The sequence below is a fragment of the Capricornis sumatraensis genome, chromosome 8 (assembly GCF_032405125.1).
Source record: "Capricornis sumatraensis isolate serow.1 chromosome 8, serow.2, whole genome shotgun sequence".
In the NCBI taxonomy this organism is placed as follows: Eukaryota; Metazoa; Chordata; class Mammalia; order Artiodactyla; family Bovidae; genus Capricornis; species Capricornis sumatraensis.
In genome coordinates, this window is record NC_091076.1 from 32,390,937 (window position 1) to 32,415,697 (window position 24,761).

Consider the following 24,761-nt stretch of genomic DNA (forward strand, 5'->3'; position numbering starts at 1 on the left):
ATAGCCTTGACTAGATGGACCTTTGTTGGCAAAGTAATGTCTCTGCTTTTAAATATGCTGTCTAGGTTGGTCATAACTTTCCTTCCAAGGAGTAAGCACCTTTTAATTTCATGGCTGTAATCACCATCTGCAGTGATTTTGGAGCCCCCCAAAATAAAGTCTGACACTGTTTCCACTGTTTCCCCATCTATTTCCCATGAAGTGACGGGACCAGATGCCATGATCTTCATTTTCTGAATGTTGAGCTTTAAGCCAACTTTTTCACTCTCCTCTTTCACTTTCATTAGCAAATGGAAACTATTATATATAGGATGGATAAACAAGGTTCTAACTGTATAGCACAGGCAACTATATTCAATATCCCATGATAAATCAAAATGGAAAAGAATATGAAAAATAACACACAATATATACACACAAAATATACTTTGCTATATACTAGAAAGTAACACAACATTGTAAAGCAACTATACTTCAATAAATTTTTTTAAGAAGAGAGAAAAAAATGCATAGAGGGAATGACCTTTTCTTTCTGTTTTAAGACACTGTCTTATGAGACAGCCATCTCGCAACTATGAGAAGAAAGTCAAGAGAATTGCAAAAAAAAATCAACCAGAGTATTTATCATGTTAAACTGTTGAATGACCAATCCTGAAATCAACTCTCTGACTTTTTTGTTAAGAAAAAACACCAGACAGTGATTAAGCCCCTTTTAATCAGATTTTCTGTTACTTATAGACAAAAGCATTCTAACTGATTTCCTAGGTGAAGTTCTAAAATCAGAAGAGACCTGATCTCAAACAGGAAACTTAATAACTACATGGCCTTGAACAGATATATTTCTTACCTACAAATGAGATAAAAGGATTAAACAAAATAATGAATGAAAAGTACTTGGCAAGGTGTCTGCCATTATATAAGAAGAACTCAATTAACTATTAGTTTAGCTATTATTAATTGGCTATTAGTTAACTACTATGACTACATGAATGCCCTTTATAAGGCATAAAAAACTATATATGTGCTGGTATTTAGGCATTTTTCTTATTTTTTAATAAATTTTTAGTGTAGAAGGTGTGCTGAATTAAAAAGAAACATAGAACTTAATTTAATGCTCTCAGTGAGTTTATAATCTAACTGAGGCAAAGATGACTAACATTACAAGGTAATGAACTATTAAATGATAGTTTGGTATCATTTGGTTTCTACCTGTCAAAGTTTCACAAAAGAGATGAGACTTCACCAAGGACCGGAAAGTAAGATCAGCAAAAGAGAGAAAACAAACCCCAGGAACAAACTGATAGGAGTATGGGGTATGAAAGGCATCGCATTCAAAACACTTGATACTGTTAGGAAAGTACACTTTCCCCCAGTCTTTATTTCCTTCTGTGTGGAAAGAACTTAATTCACTAGTTTTCTGACCTCTCTCAGCCCTTTTACTCACTATGCCTCAGGGGACATTATAGCCCCACGTCCCAAATGACTGAGTGCTCCCTGAAGGCAATCAAGAAACGCACAATGAATTGAGCTGAAAAAAAAACATGAAGAAATGGCAAAACAGAAAACCAGATAATAGAAATGTTACCTAGAGCAAGATTTCCTGGTATTTTAAACTTTTAGTTATATATTGATTTGACCTGATTTGTACCTGATTTGACCCACAGTTTTTCTAGTTTTGGTAATAATTTTTTAAAATTAATCATATATTTGGAGTGATCTCATCACATAAGTTTGTTGAAATATGTGGAGTACAACAAAGTACAGTTTATTTTTTTTTTTTATTGGTTTTGCCATACATTGACATGAATCCACCACGGGTGTACATGCGTTCCCAAACATGAACCCCCCTCCCACCTCCCTCCCCATAACATCTCTCTGGGTCATCACCGTGCACCAGCCCCACAAAGTACAGTTTATAGTAAATGTATGCAAGTAGCTCTTCAAATGAACAGTGTTAAGCCTGACTCTAAACTAGAGGTAATCAGGGGAATCATGATTTTCCATCTGAAGATCAAGTACTTACCCTCCCTCTAATCTTCACAACGATGGAAACAGACAAAGGAGTGACTAACATCATATACGAGGACTCATCTCTGTACCTCCAAAAGTTACCATAGGGCTTGGTACATAGTAAGTACATGGCAGGCACATTATATTTGCTAGGTGGACAGACGGACAAATGAATAACCTAAGACATGATATTCAGTTTAGGAACCAGATTCTTGAGGGTATGGCTAAGTTGAATCAGGTTTCTACAGTGAAGGCAAAATTGAAGGCCATATCTCAATCCATGATGATCCACTGAATAATGTCAACACTGTACATTTAACACATTATCAGACTCAGCAAGCAAATGAGAAAAAAAAAAAAAATCCTTACTTCCATATGGAGTCCCTATCAGTAGGGTACTTGGTTAAATTTTTTAGCAGCTCCACCAGTGCAAGATGAATCCCTTCTTTGGTTGAAACATTAGTACAGCATAGGAGTTCATGAAGAGCCTCTCTAATATCTCTAGATGAATCCTTAAAAAAAAAAGGAACAATAATAATAAAAGAAATCACTATGGGTTGGCTATTTATGGAGGACTGTACAAGTTAAAGTGGGAGGATAAGACAAAGAGCCCCTCTCAAAGAGGAGGGCCTAGTAGTTGAAAAGACTTCACAGAGGAGGTAAAATTTGAAATGATATTTGAAGAATTCATTCATTTGTTCATTCATTCATTTGTACACTCAACATTTACAGAATACTTATTAAATAGTCAACATTTATCAGTACCTACTATGTACCAAGCGTTAGGGATACAGCCATAATTAAAATTGAATCTCTGCTCTCAGGAGCTTCCTTCCAGTGAAAAGACAAAAACAAACAGCTAAAGGACTGCCCTGGTGATCCAGTGGTTAAGGATCCACCTGCCAATGCAAGGGACACAGGTTCCATCTCTAGTCTGAGAAGATTCCACATACCTCAGGGCAACTAAGCCTGTGCATTACAACTCCTGAAGCCTGCATGCCCTAGAGTCAGTGCTCTCCAACAAGAGAAGCCATGGCAATGGGTAGCTCAAGCGCCACAACTAGAGAGTAGCCCCTGCTCGCTGCAACTAGAGAAAGTCCAGTGCAGCAACAAAGACCTAGCACATCCTAAATAAACAAGATATGAGAAACTATAAAGAAGGTTAAGGATAAGAGTGCCAGGATTGAAGAGTTATTTTATGTGGCATGATCAAAGGGAACGGCAAACATAAAGGCTATGGTTGAAAGGCAAAAGCATGTTGAAAAAATAGCAATGTGGCTAGGGCAGATAAACGAAAAAAGAGGTACACCAGGTGATGTCAGAAAGTGGCCTCTTCCCTCCCCAATACCTTCTGCTCAGCCTCACTAAAATGATTACAAGAGTTCACCAACAACTTCTTAATGCTAACATAAACGGACACGTATGAGTTTTACTCTTATTGATATCTTCATAGCATTTTTTGCCAGTTCTTTAAAACATTTTAACATATACAATTTGAAACATGTATAAATATATAGAGACAAGAAACCCCCCAGTCTCAACAATTAACTCATAGCCAACCATGCTTCATCTATATCTTAACCCTCCCCTCCCAAATTATTTTGAATCCAGTCAGAGAAATCATAGCATTCTGTTGGTAAATATTTCCATACTTCTTTTTAAAAATGAGTCTTTCAGGCTCCAAGAATGTCCACTCATTGCAGTTGGGTAATATGCCCCTTAAGTATCTTTTAATATGTAAAATCTCTTTACATCTCACTTTTTACCCCTTGCAATTTCTCCCCTGTATATTTTGAGATGGTAGTTTGATTTACAGGCTTGATCAGAATCCGGTTCGATCTTTTTATAAGACCACTTCACAGGTGGTACCGTATACTTCCCTCAGCAACTATATATTTCTCCTTTGTGATATTACTAACCACTGAAGATCACTGCCTAGATCTAGTAATTCATTAAAGTTGTAAAACAATAATATGTAAATTCTGCCATTCTTGATTTATTAACTGAAATACTTCTACAAGAGAAACTTCCCTTTATCACCTAGCTGGTTGTCTTGAAGTTCCATTTGTATCGGAAAAGGAAGGATAAATGCTTGCTTCCTTAATTTACCAGTTTTCAAAATAATGAGTTGATTACTAAGCACCTTCCAATGTGACTAATGAAGTGTTTTACTTAATTATTATAAAATCATGGGTTTCATCATATTTGCTGTTGTAATCTTAATGAGATGTTTCACCTTTGGCCAGTGAGAGACTATCTAAGTCATCTCCTGGGTCTTTTGATATAAGCCTAGGGGTGTTTGAAAGCTAATATCTGCTTTCTGTATGACAAGGTGGTACAAGGTTATCTTGTTATGTTTCCTGCACCACACCTGGAATCAGCCATTTCTCTTCTGCATTTTGGTTACTTTTAGCAGGAAATGGGATCTCCAAAGTATTTTTTTTTAAGTCAGGTTTATTGACATCTGTTACATTCTGTAAAATTCATCCTTTCTAGTGTACACTTCCATGACTTTAACAAATCCATAGTTATATAATCACCATCACAATCACGATATAAAACACCTGCATCACTCAAACACTTTCCTAGTGTCCCTCTGGAGTCTACCCCTCACCCCAGTTTCTAGCAATCAATGATGCATTTTCTGCTACAGTTTCTTCTTTCCAAAATGTCATATAAATGAAATCATAGAGCATGCTGCTTCTACTGCCTGGCTACTTTCATTTAGCATAATGTATCCATGTTGTTACATGTATCAGCAGCTACTCCTTTTTACTTATTCATTTTAACCAGAATGACTGGATGGGTCCTAACTGACTTTTTTGTGGGTTTCTTTTTTAAATTTTATGTATTTATTTGGCTCCTCCCGATTCCTTGAATATATCATATCCACTTTTACCTCTGGATCTTTAAGACACTGCTCCCTCTGCTTGGAACCCTTCCACCCCACTACCATCAGTGCCACTCCTTCCCAAGAAAATTCTTTATATACCTGAATCTAATATAATTTCTCTTTCTGATTTTTCTAATATAGCAAGTCAACTATACTTTCATTAAAAAAAAAGAAAGAAAATGCCTCATTAAGTCCTACTCCTTCAAGTATCCACTACAGCATTCCTTCTTTCTTCCTTATCTCCCCAACCTTACCTCGGCTAATTCAGATTAGATACTCTGTATTCCCAGGGCATCCCACCCTTTCCTGATCACAGCAATACTAAGCTGTATTCAAATTTCCTGTGTAACAGTCAGACTCCTCCATCATGAAGGAGCTATATGATCCAAAAGCAGAACTGTGCTACCTCTTCACTATTTTATCACCAATGTCCGGCAAAAAAAGAAAAAAAAGAAAAGCAGCACTCAGTAGGTAGTGATGAAGAAATGCATAACAAACTGTGATCGCTAACCTCTAACACAGCCAGGACAGTGTCAAGCTGATCCTCTCGAAGAGTGATATTGTTAGAGATTTTTCTCATGGTATGTATGGACTGTAGACGTACTTCCTCAATTTCATCATTAAACATGTCAACCAGGAAATCAAGGCACTTCTCAGCAAAAGAGGGTGAAGACTGAGCCAGCATGCAGAGCGCCTCCACAGCAGCAATGCGGACCTCTAGAGAGAAGGGAACAAACAAAACTGCACGTCAAGTTAAGACCCATGGATAAAATGCAAGGACTGCTCATTCGTGCTTGTGTTTCCCCCTTTACTCTTCCCACTCTGCAAACTCTCTCTGGGAGATCTCCTCCCAAGCCTGTAGATTCTGCTACTGCCTTCACACGGACCTACAAACAAGGACGCTGGTACCACAAGAACTGAGGTTCAGATCTTAAACCCACAGACATGTGATCAAGTCACATGTCTATCTCCATTGACTTAAATTTCTTGAAAACTCAGTTGTCTTATTATCTCAGTATTCCAACCACAGTACTTTTTTAAAAAGCACTTTCCAAACAGCATTATTAAGATTAAAATAGGCTCAAGTATCATTATTCTCAATCTAGAGATAAGACTCAACAAAGTAGATAAACTTGCCTCAAAGTGAGAACAGAGATAAGACTAGTACTCTGGTCTGCTAATTATAGCCTAGTGTCATGTAGTAGTTAAGGGTACTGGCTCTGGAATGACAGAGGTCTCGCACTGAATTGCAAAAAGTAATCCATCCACTAACTTGGACGGTGATCTTGAATAAGTAACTTAACTTCATAGCACTTCAAGAGAATTCTCATTTTCTTAACAGAGAAGTTAGGAGGAGTAAATGACATAGTGTGGGGAAAGCGCACAGCACGCTGTCTGGCATGTGCTAAAGGCTCAATATTAACCATGATATAGGTACAGATCTTGTAAGCACCCTGAAAACCGAGGCATGTCCCCTATCTCTTTATATGCTCAGAACATGTAACAGTGAGGCCACTGAGTCCAGGAAGCTCTTCATTCATTCACTGACAATGCATTCTGAACATGCACTATATGCCAGGCCCTGTGCTGAGTGTTGGGACATAAGAGATGAGAGATGAGTAAGTTACAATACATGCTCACAAGACTTCCACAGATGCCTGTTTCATTCCAATGGTTCCCCTGAGTTCTACAATAAAATGTACAGTTTCAAAAAAGCCTTCAACTGTGGTTAAACTCTCAAATATAGCCCGGTTTTTTTGTATAAGAAAGGTTTTACAGACACTTAAAAACAGAATTACTACATTAAAGGGAGATGACTCAGATTTTTCTTGGTACTTATAAATTCCTCCTTTTCGTCAAAAGGGAAGGATTTGCTCCACATCACAATAATATAATTTAAACACAAAATTGCTAATAATTATAAAACAAGACAGAAATGGACCCAAATATTTTAAATGCTGACCCTGCTTCCAAGGGCTTTATCGGTTATGTAGCACTGACTCATGTAACTCCTGCAAGTGTGTCAAGGGAATCCCAGAGAAACTTCTGATCAACATGAGGTAATCAGTATTCCAAGCAGAAGCAAAGACACTTGGCTTTCTACTTTGCCATGCACAGCTCAGCTACAGGTAGCTAAATTAACATTTCCTACTGGACTTTTTGGAATGTTGATAATATGTAACAATCTCCTTAAAGATCTAGGGCAGAGGAAAGGAACTAGCTTGCTCGAGAAAAAAAAAGATTGATCCTCTGGTATCTTAACGTGTGTAATCAGGTTCTAGTTTTGTTGCTTACCAGCTTCGTGCTTCACACCATCTCCTAGCCACTACAGGCTAGAACAGTCCACTGCATCACACAGTGATGAGTGGTACAATGGAAAAGCACAGGTCGTGCTAAGAAAATGCAGAAGAGGCACACAGGCTACTGAGCAGGCTCACAGGCAGCATTCTGGAAAGTGACCCTAAAATAATACCAGATGGAGTGGCTGGGCCAGAAGAAAGAGAAAGGGCCTTTCTACACAGAGGAAGCACATGTAAAGGCCCAAGAAGGAGGGAGAGCCTGCAACAAGAGGCCTGGAACTGTGTGATACTATGGATACACGAGCAGCTAAAGCCAACGAAACAGGCTCCATTTCACCCAGCAAATGTATCCCTGAGACCCTGACTGACCCAGAATTTTGTAAATATGATTAGAGAGCTGCCGTACCTGATGCTGGTTATGATCTACTCACTTTCCAAAGTTAAGTTACTTTAATTAGACCTTAGTGACAAACTAAAAACTGTAGAAATAAACCACATAAACATTAACTGTGATTAAATTCATTTGTAGAAACTAAACAAAGCAAAACTGCTAGTAGAAACAAAATAGATTCTAGTTACCTGTCTTAGGATAAACTGGGTTTTAATAACTTAAGTTCCTTATTATCTAACACTATTTAAATTTTTCATTCTTATATCAAGTTCATGGGGAAAAAAAGCAGAAGCAGCTTTAATTTCCATGTATATAGAAAGCCTTATAGCAAACTGAATAGAGTAACCCAATTCATCTATCTACTAACAGAAGAACTGTCTTTCCAAAGTAATTTTCTTGTCCTTCTAAGAAATTCTGTTCTAAGGTTATCATTTTTATAGGCATTTTAAAGACCTTAGTTCTAATCCTCTGACACAATTTTACTGTAAAATTTGAACAATCAACATTATCTACTTAGGTATGTTAGCCTAACTGAAAATAGGATGTTGGAGTCACTCAACTCAAAGCACTATCTGTGATATATGTGAGATGGACAGCATCATACTATGGAAATGCTAAGAGCTTTGCAAGGGTTTCTATTACTGGTTAAAATGGAGTAACAAAGCCAGATTAATCCTTCTTTCTGAAACAACTAAACAACTAGAAACAGAGACGAAATATATGAAACAAAAGTATTCAACACACCATATATCCGGCAGTAAGAGGGAGTGATCTCTGAGAGACAGGAAATAAATGAGGCAAGCTCTATGATTCTAACAGTTTACTGTCTGTAGTTTCCAGGTTGTAGGTCTCCCTGAGTTCAGAAGACAGAGCTGGGAGTTCAGAAGACAGAGCTGGGAGTTCAGAAGACAGAGCTGGGAGTTCAGAAGACAGAGCTGTGATTAGAGTTAGAGGGCAAAGTACAGAAAGGAAAGAAGTGCACAGACAGAGCAAGCTTGGAAGACCTGAAGAGGAAACTCCTAAGTCTTCAGTCAATTTCTGATCTGTGAAGAAACTACCCAAGGCCTAAGAAAGAACCACTCGAGGATTTGAGGAAACAATCTGCAAAATTCACACATGGTCAACAAGTTTTTTCAGAAGGGTTGTTTCACTAGTGGAGAAAAATAACCCTGAGACTTAGTGCTACTCCAGTCCACCTAAAAAAGCTTAAAAATAAAACCTGAGCTAACTGCATTCTAGAAGAAACCTCAAGAATACTTATAGGACTATAACAATGTTTAGCACCCAATAAAGTAAAATTCAGGGTGTCTGGCATCCAATCACAAATTACCAGGCATGCGTAGAAGCAGGAAAATATAATCCATAATGAAGAGAAAAATTAACCAATCAAAACTAACCCAGCAATCACCAAAGTAATAGAGCTAGAAGACAATGACATTAGAAGAGTTACTGTAAATACATTCTCTGTTGACAAAGCTACAAGAAAGATTAAACATATTAAGTAGCGACATAGAAGACACTAAATTCTAATCAAACTTCTAGGGATGACAATTAAACTGTCTGAGGTGAAAAATATACTAGATGGAATTAATGTCAGATTAGACATTGTGGAAGAAAAGATTAGATAAGACAAAACAATAAACATTATTCAAAATGAAACAAAGAGAAAAAAGACTAAAAAGTGAAAAAAAAGAACAGAGCACCTGTGAGTTGCAGGACAAACTCAGTAGCCTAATATATATGTAATTGCGAGACCCCAAAGGAGCATGGGTTCAGAAAAATATTTAAAGAAATAACAACCAAAGATTTTTCAAATTTGCTAAAAACTACAAACCCACAGATCCAACAAGCTCAACAAATTCCAAGCATATGAAATATGAAGAAAATTATGCCAAGGCATATCATAATTAAATCATTTTAAACCAGTAATAAAGAGAAAACCTTAAAAGCAGACAGTAAAAAAAGATACATTTGTACAGAAAAACAGAATTTTTAAATTACAGCAAGGCTTCCCTGGTAGTCAAGTGGTTAAGAATGCACCTTACAATGCAGGGAACAGTGGTTCGATCCCTAGTCCAGGAAAAACCTACATGCTCTGGAACAACTAAGCCCTCAAGCTGCAATTAATGAGCCCATGCTTCAAAACAAGAGAAGCCACTGTAACAGGAGCCTGTGCAACCCAACCAGAGAGTAGACCCCGCTCACCACAACCAGAGAAAAGCCTGTGCACAGCAATGAAGACCCAACAGTCAAAATTATGAATCAGTAAAGTTAAAAAAAAAAATGACAGCAGACTTCTCAACAGAACTGAAAAACTGTGGAACAAGATCTTTAAAGGACAAAAAAAAAAAACCCAAAACAAATAAATATGCAGACTACATCATGAGAAACGCTGGACTGGAAGAAACACAGGCTGGAATCAAGCTTGCCGGGAGAAATATCAATAACCTCAGATGTGCAGATGACACCACCCTTATGGCAGAAAGTGAAGAGAAGCTAAAAAGCCTCTTAATGAAAGTGAAAGAGGAGAGTGAAAAGTTGGCTTAAAACTCACCATTCAGAAAACGAAGATCATGGATCTGGTCCCATCACTTCGTGGGAAATAGATGAGGAAACAGTGGAAAGTGTCAGACTTTATTTTTTGGGGCTCCAAAATCACTGCAGATGGTGATTGCAGCCATGAAATTAAAAGACGCTTACTCCTTGGAAGAAAAGTTATGACCAACCTAGATAGCATATTCAAAAGCAGAGACATTACTTTGCCGACTAAGGTCTGCCTAGTCAAGGCTGTGGTTTTTCCTGTGGTCATGTATGGATGTGAGAGTTGGACTATGAAGAAGGCTGAGCACCGAAGAATTGATGCTTTTGAACTGTGGTGTTGGAGAAGACTCTCCAGGGTCCCTTGGACTGTAAGGAGATCCAACCAGTCCATTCTGAAGGAGATCAACCCTGGGATTTCTTTGGAAGGAATGATGCTAGAGCTGAAACTCCAGTACTTTGGCCACCTCATGCGATTTGGAAAAGACTCTGATGCTGGGAGAGATTGGGGGCAGGAGGAGAAGGGGACGACCCAGGATGAGATGGCTGGATGGCATCACTGACTCGATGGACATAAGTCTGAGTGAACTACGGGAGATGGTGATGGACAGGGAGGCCTGGCGTGCTGCGATTCATGGGCTCGCAGAGTCGGACATGACTGAGTGATTGAACTGAACTGAATCTAGAATTGGATTCCCAGGGAAATATCTTTCAAAAATGAAATGGGACTTCCCTGGTGGTACAATGGATAAGAATCCTCCTGCCAATGCAGGGGACACAGGTTCCATCCCTGGTCTGGGAAGACTCCACATGCCAAGGAACAACTAGGCCCGTGCACCACAATTACTAAGGCTGCTCTCCAGAGCCCTTGAGCCACAACTACCAAGCCCGTGGGCTGCAACTGTTGAAGCCTGTGTGCCTAGAGCCTGTATTCCGCGACAAGAGAAGCCACTGCAATGAGAGGCCAGGGCACTGCAATGAAGAGTAGCCCCTGCTCACCACAACTACAGAAAGCCCAAGTGCAGCAATGAAGAGCTAGCACAAGCAAAGATAGGCAAATAAATAATAAAAGAATTATCTTTAAAAAATGAAGATGAAATAAAGTCTTCACTGAGTGACTGTGAAGATCAGGTGAGACAATCTGTATCACTCACTACAATGCCGGTGACATAGCAGTCACTCAGTAAGTGGGCACTGGTATTATTATGAAGTCATTCTTACCGTACATCTCATCTTCCAATCCATGAACAAAGGCTCCACAAGCTCCTGACTCAATCAAGTTCACAGCCCCCGTATCTATCTCTTCCTTGGGAGCATCATCTCCCCACTTTCTGCCGCTGGAAAACTCTCCCGAACTGTAAAGTTCCTTGGCACGTTCATGTGCAGTGCGTTTCCTCTGTAGAAGACAACAATTACCACTTGCTGGAGATTCATGAGAGAACAGTTAGGTGCACATCGAGAACATGAGAAAGTGGGAAATAAAGACTGCTCTCGGGGGCTTCCCTGGTCACCTGGTGGTTAAGAATCTGCCTGTCAATGCAGAGGACATGGATTCAATCCCTGGTCTGGGAAGATCCCACATGCCATGGAGCAACTAAGCCTGTGCACCTACTAAGCCCACACTGTAGAGCACATAAGCCCCAGTAACTGCAGTCCACACACCTAGAGCCCATGTGCCACACAAGAGAAGCCCCTGCTCTCCACAACTAGAGAAAGCCTGTGTAGCAATGAAGACCCAGCACAATGAAAAACTAAAAATTTTAAAGTAAATAAATAAATCTTAAAAAAAAAAAGACTGCTTTCTGAAAGTTGCATTAAAAAAAAAAAATTCAATAGTTATCAGACCAGAGATATGCAAATTCAACTTGAAGCAAAGACAAAGACCCTCAGGTCTATCATCAGTTCAGTTCAGTCACTCAGTCATCTCCAACTCTTTGCGACCCCAAGAATCGCAGCACGCCAGGCCTCCCTGTCCATCACCAACTCCCGGAGTTCACTCAGACTCACATCCATTGAGTCAGTGATGCCATCCAGCCATCTCATCCTCTGTCGTCCCCTTCTCCTCCTGCCCCCAATCCCTCCCAGCATCAAAGGTCTTTTCCAATGAGTCAACTCTTCACATGAGGTGGCCAAAGTACTGGAGTTTAGCTGACAGTAATCTTATCAAAGATACTAACTTTATTAAGGGGCTTCCCATGTGGCTCACTTGGTAAAGAATCTGCCTGTGAATGCAGGCGCATAGGAGACTTGGGTTCGATACTAGGGCTGGGAATATTCCTTGGAGGGGGAAATGGCTACCCACTCCTGTATTTTTGCTGGGATAATCCCATAGACAGAAGAAGCCTGGAGGGTTTACAGTCCATGGGGTCACAAAGAAGTCCAACATGACTGAGTGACTGAAGACACACACCCACAGCTTTATTAAAGAGAACACAAGAATATTCATCAGAGAGGTGGTCATGTTTGCCATGGCAACACAGGAAAGGGAGAACTAGAGAGGTTAAATAATGGCAGTATCCCTCTAAGCATTATCCTGGGTAGACAATACACTAGCCCTAGAAAAGAATTTTTTTCAAACCATAGGACTATGCTTTATTTGAGCAACACTATGCTCACCAAGCAAGCCTCTAGTAAATTTACTTCCTAACCAGGTTGCTTAAGGGGAGATATACTAGTTGGCTAAAGTAAACATTGAGTCTACTTGACAGTTACAGTTACCTTCATAAATGAATAAACTGGCATTGTGCTTTATTTTTTTTATTTATTTGGGTTCACAAGGTCTTTTATATATATTTTTATTTATTTGCCTGCATCGGGTCTTAGTTGTGCCATGCTCGATCTTTGTTGCGGCATGTAGAATCCAGTTCCCTGACAGGGCTTGAACCCTGGCCCCTGGCATTGAGAGCTCGGACTCTTATCCACTGGACCACCAGGGAAGTCCCCGGCAATCTGCTTTAGATATCAGGTTCTATGAATCTTGCTGGAGTGAGACCACACCCTCACGGCTGATGATCTCAAAGGCACTGATGAAATATAGCACCTGAGCCTACAAGGATGTGGTTCGGACCCATTTATGGCTTGCAATGTATCTTAGGTAATGTTGAATTACCCATCCCTCATCATTCACCATGAGCAAGTCCTTCTTTGCACTTCCACTCCAGTATACACAAAGAACACTGAAGCAATCACTGACCTCAAATGAAGGGAACACTCTTCAAGAAAGCCATACAGCAATGTTTCATGAAGCAAAGATATCAACTCTTCAACCATTCCTAAGAATTTATCTTATGGAATCAATCAAAAGGAGAAAAGATCTAAAATCCATGGAGATAATACACTCTATATAAGATTTATAACGGTGGAAAAATTTAGGAGAAACTATCAATGTATAACAAAGGGCTACAAAATGATAATACATCTACTTAATGGGATATTACACTATCAGTAAAAACTATAAGCTAACAAAATGAAAAAAGCATGTAGTGGTAAAGGTAAAAAGTAGACTACAAAAGTATCTGTACATAATGATTCCATGTTTAAAACATGCATAAGAAACAGCTGAAGACAAATATCTCAAAATGATGTGTTAAGAGTAGTGGGAATATGGGTAAATTGCTTCCCTTTTCCTTCTACTTGTCAAAGATTCTGATTCTTTATTAACACTTTTATAATTTAAAACTTAAGATACTGACAATAAATGATCCCATCATATTTTCAGACTCATATCTGTTCCTGACAGCTATGCCAGAGAACCATCAGTTAGTTTAAGGGCATTCTGCTACTGTTCAGAGTAACAGGATGCTGCTACTGAATTCTTATGTAAACTCTTCCATGAGAATTGCTATTGAAAGGAGTTCTAAGATATCATACAATCTAACAAAATAAGACAAGACCTTTGTAGTTTCTAAAAGAGAAAGTTAATCTTGCCTCTTCTTTATAAAACACAACCCGTGAAAAGTATCTCATTAAGATAATTTAAAACGTAATGAAGTAATTTGTGATTTGGGTCAAGAATTTGCAGGAGGGCAGAGCAACCCACTCCAGTGTTCTTGCCTGGAGAATTCCAAGGACAGAGGAGTCTGGCAGGCTACAGTCCATAAGACTGCACAGAGTTGGTCACGACTGAAGCGACTTAGTACCCAGCACTAAGATTTTGAATTAAAATGTAATCTAGTCACCCTACATTAACTTAACAAATTCATGGGCCGTAAGATTGAATCAACACAACCTGACATACAGTTCCACTGATTTTGGTTTCAGAAACCCAGTTTAAACAACAAAGAATTCAAGTTACCCTCAGATCTGACATCAGCTTCTTATCAAGCGTCTGTTCCAAGAAATGAGAACTGACTTGCTCCATAGAGCCCTATAAAAAGGAAGAATCCAGAGGAAATTAAACAACTATTAAGACCTAAATATTATCTTAAAATTCAGTTTGCTGCCAACTTAAGAGCATAAAGATAATATTATTCTTGATAGTAAACATCCCTATGGGTTTTGAATCATCAGGAAAATAATAAAACTATTAGCAGCAGCAGTAGCTAGCAGTACCTATATAGAGCTACTAGGTGTCATGCATTGCTCTAAGTGCTTTATACACATATTAACTCATTTAATACTCACTACAACTCTACAAAGTAAATACTATTATTAGTCACAACGTATATAAGGGGAAAAGAAGGCACAAAAAGATGAAGCAATTCATTCAAGGTGACAAAGAGTATAAACTATACAGCTGGGCTATAAACACAGGCTAAAGAATCCTTTGGCTTAACTACTACTTTCCTTTTCATTGCATTCTATTCATTCATTTGTCCATTCATTCCTCAAACAAATTCATATTTAGCAACCATTTCTTTATATGCCTAGAGTTACCAGGAAGAGGAATACAAATACAAAAAGACATCAATTCTGCACTCAACAATTTCACATACTAGTGAGGAAAACTGACAAGAGATAACTGCATTATGGTATGAAGTTTTATAAAATATCTGAAAGTTTTCATCCTGCTATAAGTCAAACAGAATGGACTCTATTCGCTTTTTGTACAAGATGGACTTAAGTCTAAAGCCTTATCATTTCATTTATGTTCTTGGAAGCCTGGCTTCTGCTTTCCTTTAGAGCTTACTCTTGTCACACACCACCCAAGTTGAACACTCCGTCTTACCAAAACATACCAAACTGCTTGCAGTTTAACATGATATTGTAGTGTAGTATGATATTATAGCTCACTATGATGTCAGTATGCATGATAGTGTACTCATATATTTCTGCTCACATTTTCTCCTTCCCTACTTCTTTACCTAGCTAACCCATACTCACCTTTCAAAGTCAACTAAGAAATTATCTCCTCCAAGAAGCTTTCTGCGCATGTGTTAGATGCTCTTTCCTAGAAGTACCAATATTATAACTGATTGATTGCCTATGTCAATCTACCTGACCATCCACTCTTTTGAAGACACACATTATGCTCAGTGTGTTGAATTAATGAACATGTAGTCTGAAGACTAAATACAGTTTATTGATTATGGGTTTGTCTACTTGAGAGTTGGAGCAGCGGAGTTTACCTCTTAGCTTGCACAGAGGAACTAGTAAACCAGCAGGACCTTAGCTGTACAACCACAGCTCCCAATATATAACTGGCCCCCCACTAGGAAGGAATTCTACATGTGCCTTAGAGCATCAAACATCATTACTACCTATGTGGCCTTGGAAAAATTACACTTTCCTAAACCTTAGTTTTATTATTTATAAAATGAATAATATAATATCTACCTCAAAGAGTTTAAAAGAACTAAAAATTATTTGCAGAAAGTGAATATATATGAGTGTAAGTATGGAGGCATCTACTCCCATGTGCTTGTGTATAAGTAAGTGGGTGTATATGCATGTGTATATGGATATGCCTTCGTGGCTAAAAGCTTAGTAGGCTAGGAACTCAATAAACAGTAACAATTATTATTATTATTAGCAAAATTAGACTAATAACTACTTCTGAAGTATTAACATAATTACATAATTTAGAGTTGTTTGGATTTGAAATTACTGAAATGACATAAAGCACTTGACTCAAACTAGAATCTAAGTGAAAACCTTTTCAACGCACCACTGTAATTCATTATTCATATAGCTTTATATACCTAAATGAATTTTAGATTCTACAGGGTACAAAACCAAAACTTTGAATGACTCTGCTTTAAGGATTACTTTTCTAACCTGCCTACTCAGATGACAATATATCATTGAATTATTCCTCTTAAACATCCCCTCACACACACTATACCACACTGCAGATGCTTAGTACATGCTGACTGAAAGAATCTGATGAATGACTGAATTGTTCTGAATGTTAAAATATCCACAAATCAAAATAATGCTTTAAAATGTGAATTCAAAAATAAAATCACTAAAAGCTAGCTTGTTTATTATGGACAAGCAATATAATATATAAGCAGGAAAAAATGAAATCATCCAAATTATTTATTTTTCCATGAAAATGCTTCACAAACGTCTTAGCAGTTACCCCCAAAATATTGATCAAAGGACAAGGGCTATCACTGTATTTGTGTCCAGTACAGTCAGGTCCAAACTTTTGAGCCAACAATCTTACTAAGACTGGCAGAGTTGGAGGCCCTCAAAAGGGAAGCGATCAAAAAGAATTTCAGGCTCTCTTGCTGTGACACTAATATAAATTTTTAAAGATGGTTATATATATGTTTTATATATTGTAACCACCCCACCACCTTGCATAGGGTAGTATTTTACAATTTATACACATTTTTACAGACAGGATCTTATTTGAGTATCATGACAGCCCTGTGAGGTAAACCTGAGAAATATTATAAGCCTCTTGACAGATACAGATGAAGAAACTGAGGCTAAGACTAAGTGACATGTCCAAGACAACACAGGTATAAAATGAAGCTGAGTATTACACCAACACTCCTTCTGTAAAACAGTTCTATCTCTGAAAAGTTAAAAAAAATTTTTTTATAAATGTACCAGGATCCCCAAAGGCAAAACAATAGGCAAGAGTGAGGCTAAAAGTCAGATTAGCATCTGAATCTCCTTCTAGAACTTCCTATCTGTCTAAGCTAAATATTTACTTAGGTTCTCAGAGAACAATGAGATAAGAATAATAACAATAAATGAGATAATGTAAGTGGCCTTATAGCAAAGCATGCAGGCCATACCAGGTGCTTAGTAACAGTAGTAGTTATTTTTACTATTATGTTCCTTTTTCTCTAGGCTTTGGCTGTCTAATATGCTAACGAGATTAAATAGGATTATCTTTAAAATTCTTTCTAGTTCTAAAAGACTCTCTATGGGAAAATGAGCCTTTTTTTCTATTTTAAGAAACATGAAGCTTTATAAAAGTGTATTCCACTTGTCCCTATCTAGCTTCTCAAAATACGCTGCGTTAAAGAAGATGCAACTTACCAATAGCTTTGCAGCTTGAACTCGAACCATCCAGGAGCCATCACTGACCATGTGACAAATTTTTCCAAACGCATCATCAACTAAGCGAATTTCTTCATTAGAAGAAGGAATTGGGACAATGCTATATTAAAGGAAACCAAAAGTGACAAAACATGAACCTAAAATTACAGGTTCAAAACACTGAGAATGACCAATGACGACTGACACACAGATAGAAATAACTGAGAAATTCAAATCCTAGAATGATGAAATACATTTCAGAGTAAACAAATCTCTCTAGGATTTCTTTATTTTTATTTGCACTGCAAATCTGTGTCTTAAGTAAAAAGTATTTCACACCAAAAATTCAAAGATTTATGAGATACCAAAAACAGCTACCACAAAGTATTTTATATCTTTAAGTTTAAACCAATATAAAACATACTTACATATCTGGTCCTAAATGAAAAGATGATTTCCAAACAGTAGTCTTTTTTGCGGGGGTGTGGGGTCTATAGCTTTATTAACTCATTCTGCTTTTTCAATTTCAATATGTTTAATGAAGAAGAAAAAACACTGCTTTTTCCTATAAAAGGAGTTCTTCTATAAAACAATAAATAATACCTATTTCTCCACCTCAAAGAATCACTATGAAAATAAATTATTTAATTACTGTGAAAAAAAAAAAGTTTTTAACCAAACTGCACAGCTTGTGGGATCCTAATTCCCTCAATCAGAGATTGAACCCAGGTCCCAGCAGTGAAAGCACCAAGTCCTAACCACTGGACAACCAGGGAACTCCCTATGAAAATATTTTTAACCAGGACAACAGTACATAAGGGATCATTATTCTCAAACTTACCTGGTATCTTTAGCTGACTTTTGTATTAACTAAAATGGGCCCCAAAGCATTTTAAAGAGTTTTTTAAGGGGTGGGCAGAGGTGGAGGAGTAGCATTTGAGAACAGCCATCCATCTCTTCATCTATAGTTGAGGAAGCTGGGACCCAGAGAGGTGAAGTATCTTTACTGACATACACAGAAAGTTCAAGGCACAGCTGAAAAGCAAGGCCCAGGCATCCTCATTTTCAGGGTCCATGCTTTTCTCCTGTTCTACACTGCCTTCCAACATTCCTTTTCTGGAGGTGGGCTTTTTACATAGTGGGAGGAAAGAAAATGGCTTAGCAATGAACAGAAGCTGGCTGACACCCACACTGACCTTTCAGGATAGAGTTGACTGACAACCCAGATAAGCTGGACTGCAGCACTGCGCACTTGTTCATAGTCATCAGAGAGTAGTTTACAAGCCTGCAAACAAGGATTCCAGAAGTCTGTTAGTTCTATGTCCTCCCAGGTGATGTCCAAACTACTTTCAAAATGAAGATAAAGTGGCTGGACCAGGATGCCAATCAAAATATGTACATATGGTTTTAACTTCTTCAACCTTTGCACAGTAAAACATTGTTCTGTGTACCCTCCCACCCCATGTCTCAAAGGAGAACCACAGACTGACAGCCCAAAAGCCAAGCAGAATAGCATCAATCCTAGCAAAGCTTGGTCCAACCCCACAGTGCTACCCTTACAGGCTCAAACACCAAACATGAGTTTTTCCCCTACCTGTAAATTCAGAGCACAAATTTCTGACTGACAGGCCATTCAAAAACTCAAGCACTCTAAATAAATGTCCAATTTTAATGCTAAGCTGCCAAAAAGAGGCCAAATTTTCCTGTTTTACTTTGGTCTGAAATGGACTATCCCTACTCCACCCACAGTCATAGCAACAACACCCAGAACTACGGCTTTTGAAATTTTAAAATCTCATATTCCATGCTCTGACTATAACATGCTACTCTATCAGTTCTTCCAAGGTCATAACTTACCCATCATACCTACTCTTCATCCCACTTGAGCTACCTAGCTATTTAAGCAAGGTCTCTCAACCTTGCTACTATCGACATTTTGGATTGGATAATTCTTTGTTGTGAGGGGCTGACCTGTGCAATATGTTTAGCAGCATCCCTGGGCCTCTAGCCATTAGACAGTCATAGCACTGCACCCTGTTCCTCTCCCCAGCAACTGCAACACTCAAAAATACCTCCAAAAAAAAAAAAACTTCTACACTAAAGAATCAGTGTGGGAGATATGGGTTTGATCCCTGATCCAGTAAGATCCTACATGCCACGGAGCAATGAAGTCCAGTGCGCCACAACTATTGAGCCTGCATTCTGGAGTCCAGGAGCCACAAATGCTGAAGCCCACGGGCCCTAGAGCCCGTGCTCTGCAACAGGAGAAGCCACTGCAATGAGGGGTCCATGCATCACAACTAGCGAGTAGACCCCGCTCACTACAACTAGAGAAAATTCCACGCAGAAATGAAGGCCCAGCACAGCCAAAAATAAATAAATAAAATTATTAGAATAAAAAATGCCTCCACACATCACCAAATATTCCCTGGGGGGCAAAATTACCTTGGTTGAAAACCACTGCTCTAATTCCATCTTTTCTCTCCACATAAACCGCCTTCTCCTTGCTCTGTACTCTCTCCTACTTCGGCCTCCTGAGAGCACTGCCTGCATCGTCACACAGGATCCCCTCAGGACTTGTGCTACAGCTGCTCCACGAACCTAAGACTTCCTAAGGGCAGAAGAGCACTGGCACAGAAGACCACACTCTAGGGGATGGGTGACTCATGATCTCAAACCTTATTAGCTGTACTTTGAAATCTCTTACACTCCGGCTTTCAACTTCCATTTCCCAAGGCAGCTTTTCTTAACCTTCCCCTCAGGACTTCTATCCCACTACCAGCCATCAGGCGACCTGTGTATCTGACAAAAATCAAGGTTCTCAGGCACAAACCCACTCAGCTACTCCATACCAGTTACAAGCTCATTTATTCCTGTATTCTCCCACATCTTGTTTTCTCAGTATCTGAGGGAAAAGGGTCCTTTCTAGTTCCTAATCCTATTTTTGCTATGAATCCCATCACTTCCTCACATGACCACCCCTTACCATCTCCAAAAAGATCTTCCTTGTGATTCTCGACGACAGCATCCTGCTGCTTTACCTCACAGCAATACTCATATGCTTTAACTGTGCTTGCTTATTTATTAACTGTCGTCTTATCTACGAGAATGGGAAGGGCACAGGTCCCATCTAACATGCTTGGCATTACACAGCCAGCATTAGGTTCTCAATAACATTTGTTGATGAATCAGCTCATGAATCTGGTTTTCTGCCTCAAGGAACTTACTCTATCATTTACTCCCCTTTGCCTCTTTCATCATAACACTTGCTGTTGTTGCTGTTTAGTTGGTAAGTTACATCTGACTCTTTTGTGACCCCATGGCCTATAGCCTGCCAGGCTCCTCTGTCCATTGGGTTTCCTAGGCAAGAGTACTGGAGTGGGTTACCATTTCCTTCTCCAGGGGATCTTCCCGACCCAGGGATAGAACCCAAGTCTCCTACATTGGCAGGCAGATTCTTTACCACTGAGTCACCAGGGAAGACCACCATAATACTAGCTCTCCCAAAACACTAGCTCTCTCTCCAACATATAAATATACTTAGCAACTATCTTTAAAATACAACAACAACAACAAAAACCCTTAATCCTATGTTCCCTTCTGCCAACTTCCACCCCACTTTCCTATCAGTCAAATATCTTCACTCACAGTCAATAATCACTTTAAACTGGCTCACCTCAACAGACCCTGATCTGGCGCTCCCCAATCCCACCACTCTACTAAAACTGCTCTCTTTAAACTCCCTAATGGCCACTTTGTTGCTTAGTCCAATGACTAGATTTCAGCCCTATCCTAAATGCCCTTTCACCCGCATTTTAACACTGCTGACGAGAATGCCCTCCTGCCTCTTCCGGAATGTGCTTTTCCTCCTCCCCCATCAAGCTGCTCCTCAGTTCCATTCTAGGGCTCCTTCCTTAAATGTCTGGCCTTGCCCCTGGCTCCATCCTTCATTTCTTCTGATTCTCTTCCTCTCCCTGAATACTGACAACTCCAAATATCCACCTCCAGCTCTGATCTTTCCTGAGTTCCAGACCTGAAATCCTCCTCACGAGTATCCCATCAACCTCTCAGACTCAACATGATTAAAAGGGAACTCAGTATGGTAACTACTGCTGCCTCACATCTCAGAACCTCCCCCAGCATTCCACCCTCACTCTCGAGGCCCACAGCATCGCTTGCCTAATTAACCAACACAGTCTTAGGTCACTAAACACCTGGATCATCTGACTAACTCTCCTTCCTCTGTATCTTTACAAGTTTCCTTTAATTATTTGGCTTCCCTCACAGTTTTCCTATAGGTCACACCATCATAACCATTCTGAACTCATTCTACTTCATTTGTAAAAGAACATATTTGGTTTACACAGCAGTCATAGTGGCTGGGTTTATTATCAGCTACTGCTAAAGGCTTAAAACCACTCGATAGGCTAACAAAAACTGGACTCTGAGCATGGATTTAGACTTCTTTTCTCTGGATACATCCAATTATTCTACAAGAATAACTGTAAGGCCTTTTAGTTAGGCACTCAATCAGCCTGTCCTAATGATACTATAACTTTATTGCGCTCTTCCTGATCAATGCTACAATAATCATGTGATATCTTTTCATGTGATCTGATGGTCTGAGTAATCCTCCTCCAGAAATACTCCAGTTTCTCAAGCGTGGTGCCCAGAATCGATTTCAGGTTTGAAGTCAATTTCAATCAACCAAACAGACATCAGCAAGACTACCACTGTTCTTACTCTGAACTCTGTTTTGTATACTCTGGGATTCATACTCAGCTACCGAAGTCCTCCTAAATGTCCTCCTCACATGTACTAGTGCTATTCATTACACATCCCCCATCGTCTTCTTAGAATGTATGTTGTGGATACATCATCACAATTAATACTGCCACTATTAGCCAGATGAAGCTCTATGTTTTTAAATTCTGAAAACCACTGTGACCCCTCTCAATTTCACGATACCGTCACCTCCCTCCTTTCAGACAGCAAGCATTTAAGGTACCTGATTGTAAATTGTCTGGTGTAACTTCAGTCCTCTTTCATGCAGCTGCAACTAGACAATAAAGATACAGTTTAAGTACTGGGGCGGGGGGGAGTCAATATTTCCAAAGTCTCCCCTCAATCTCACATATTTTCCCCCATCACATCCCATTAACATGGTTCCCTTTGGCCAACGTCAGTGCTATATAAATAAGAAATCTGAAACCTGGACTTTTCTATAGGAACACTCAAATGCTTACTAAATCTAACCCATGGGCTATCCCAAGGGGATACCAGGAAAAATATGAAATAATGATAAGGAGGCTGAGGAAGAAATGGTTGACACCATCTCTCCCTAAGAAGCACTCCTCCCCATAACTTTCACCTATACTCCTGAAATACAAGGGTACAACATGTACCTACTGTACCACAGTACCAAGTAACATCCCTCCCATGGACCTGGGATACAAGCTGCACGTTCCAGGTTTCAGAAATGCAGGTAAAAGCTACCAGAGAAGCCCACAAGATAAGCAGCTATTATAAAGGAATGTGTGTCTCTGAGTTCTGTAATGCCACCAATACCTTCCTGAAGGTGTGGATAAAGTGCATCCTGGGGCGATTCAGAATGTATCTATCCCAGGTGGCATTCACCATTAACTTAAAAAAAAGAAAAATGAAAAAAGAAAAGTACAAATAAAAAAAAGGACTCCATTTAGTTTCCATCATCATGTTTACCATGGCTTTTATAGCTGCTGTTCTGACACGTGGGTCCTGATCATTAAAGTAATCCCCTATAATCTTCTGAACATCTCTGACAGCTAGGCCTTCTGCATCTTTTGTGACATTTTTCTCCAAAGAACCAAGATTGCCAAGTAACTGCAGACACTTATTTCTTACACCATGAGAGGTATCTGTCAGGTGCTATGAAAAGAGAGAACAAAAGGACATGATTAAGATATCTTAAAAATAAACAAAAAACAGAAACAAAAGCACTGCATCAACTTTAGGAATGACTTCAAACACTACATTCTCCCTAGTCAGGTCTCACGTTTCTTTTTTTATCTCTGGAGGGGGTAGATTGTTTGTTTCGGTCATGCTGTGTAGTCTGTGGGATCTTAGTTCCTCAACCAAAGATCGAACCCAGGCTCCAGCAGTGAAAGTGCCAAATCCTAACCACTGGACTGCTAGTGAATTCCCTTCATGTTTTTTGAGCATATGTCTTCCAAAAAGAATCATGAGTCCTGAAGACTTCCAGTTATTCAACATCATACTCCCAACAGCAAGCACCTGGCCTTGGAAAGAATAGGTTACTTTAAATGACCCCTTAAACTGCATTTTATTTACTATCAAATCTAAAAACGGAACAAAAATTTTTTAATTTTAATATTCATACAGAAATATGCAAAAATATTAAATGTACAGTTCAATAAATTTTCACAAGACACAAATAAGCATCTAGATAAAGAAGTAAACATGAAAAACACTCATGTCCCATCCCAGTAACTACTCTACCACCATCAAAAGTAGCCACAATCACCAAAGCAATCTTGAGAAAAAAGAACAAAGTTGGAGGAATCATGCTCCCTGCCTTTAGACTATACTACAAAGCTCCCATGATCAAAACAGTATAATAATGGCACAAAAACAGCCACAGAGATCAAGGGAACAGAAGGGAGAGGCAAGAAATAAACACACAAACTTATGGTCAATTAATCTACAACAAAGGAAGAAAGAATATACAATGGGGAAAGGACAGTCTCTTCAATAAGTGGTGCTGGGGAAACTGTACAGCTACATGTAAAAGGATGAAATCAGAACATTTTCTCATACCACATACAAAAGTAAACTCAAAATGGATTAAAGACGTAAACCTAAGACCAGACACCATAAATCTCCCAGAAGAAAATACAGGCAGAACACTCTGACATAAATCATGGCTTTGGTTATTGCTGTTGGATCTCTCTCCCAAGGCAAAGGAAACAAAAGCAACAATAAACAAACAGGACCTAACTAAACTTAAAAGCCTTTGCACAGCAAAGGAAACCACTGACAAAACACAAAACGACCAAGTAAATGGGAGAAAACATTTGTGAATAGTAAACAGTTTATATACCTCGATATCAAAAACAAACAAAAAAGACAAACAATCTGATACAAACTGAGCAGAAGACCTGAATAGACATTTTTCCAAAGACCTACAAAT

The 24,761-nt window shown here is 39.0% G+C and overlaps 1 protein-coding gene across 1 annotated transcript in view; it reads right to left on the reverse strand.

Annotated features, from left to right (window-relative positions):
* INTS4 (integrator complex subunit 4) overlaps positions 1-24,761 on the reverse strand; it is a 107,013-nt gene that overhangs the window by 40,075 nt on the left and 42,177 nt on the right. Inside the window, exons 5-12 of the mRNA XM_068976518.1 lie at positions 23,294-23,479; positions 22,581-22,631; positions 18,769-18,857; positions 17,573-17,693; positions 14,427-14,498; positions 11,354-11,528; positions 5,415-5,620; positions 2,380-2,522 (exon numbers count right to left, since the gene is read on the reverse strand). Coding sequence (XP_068832619.1) covers positions 2,380-2,522; positions 5,415-5,620; positions 11,354-11,528; positions 14,427-14,498; positions 17,573-17,693; positions 18,769-18,857; positions 22,581-22,631; positions 23,294-23,479 — 1,043 coding nt within the window. The remainder of the gene's footprint in view (positions 1-2,379; positions 2,523-5,414; positions 5,621-11,353; positions 11,529-14,426; positions 14,499-17,572; positions 17,694-18,768; positions 18,858-22,580; positions 22,632-23,293; positions 23,480-24,761) is intronic.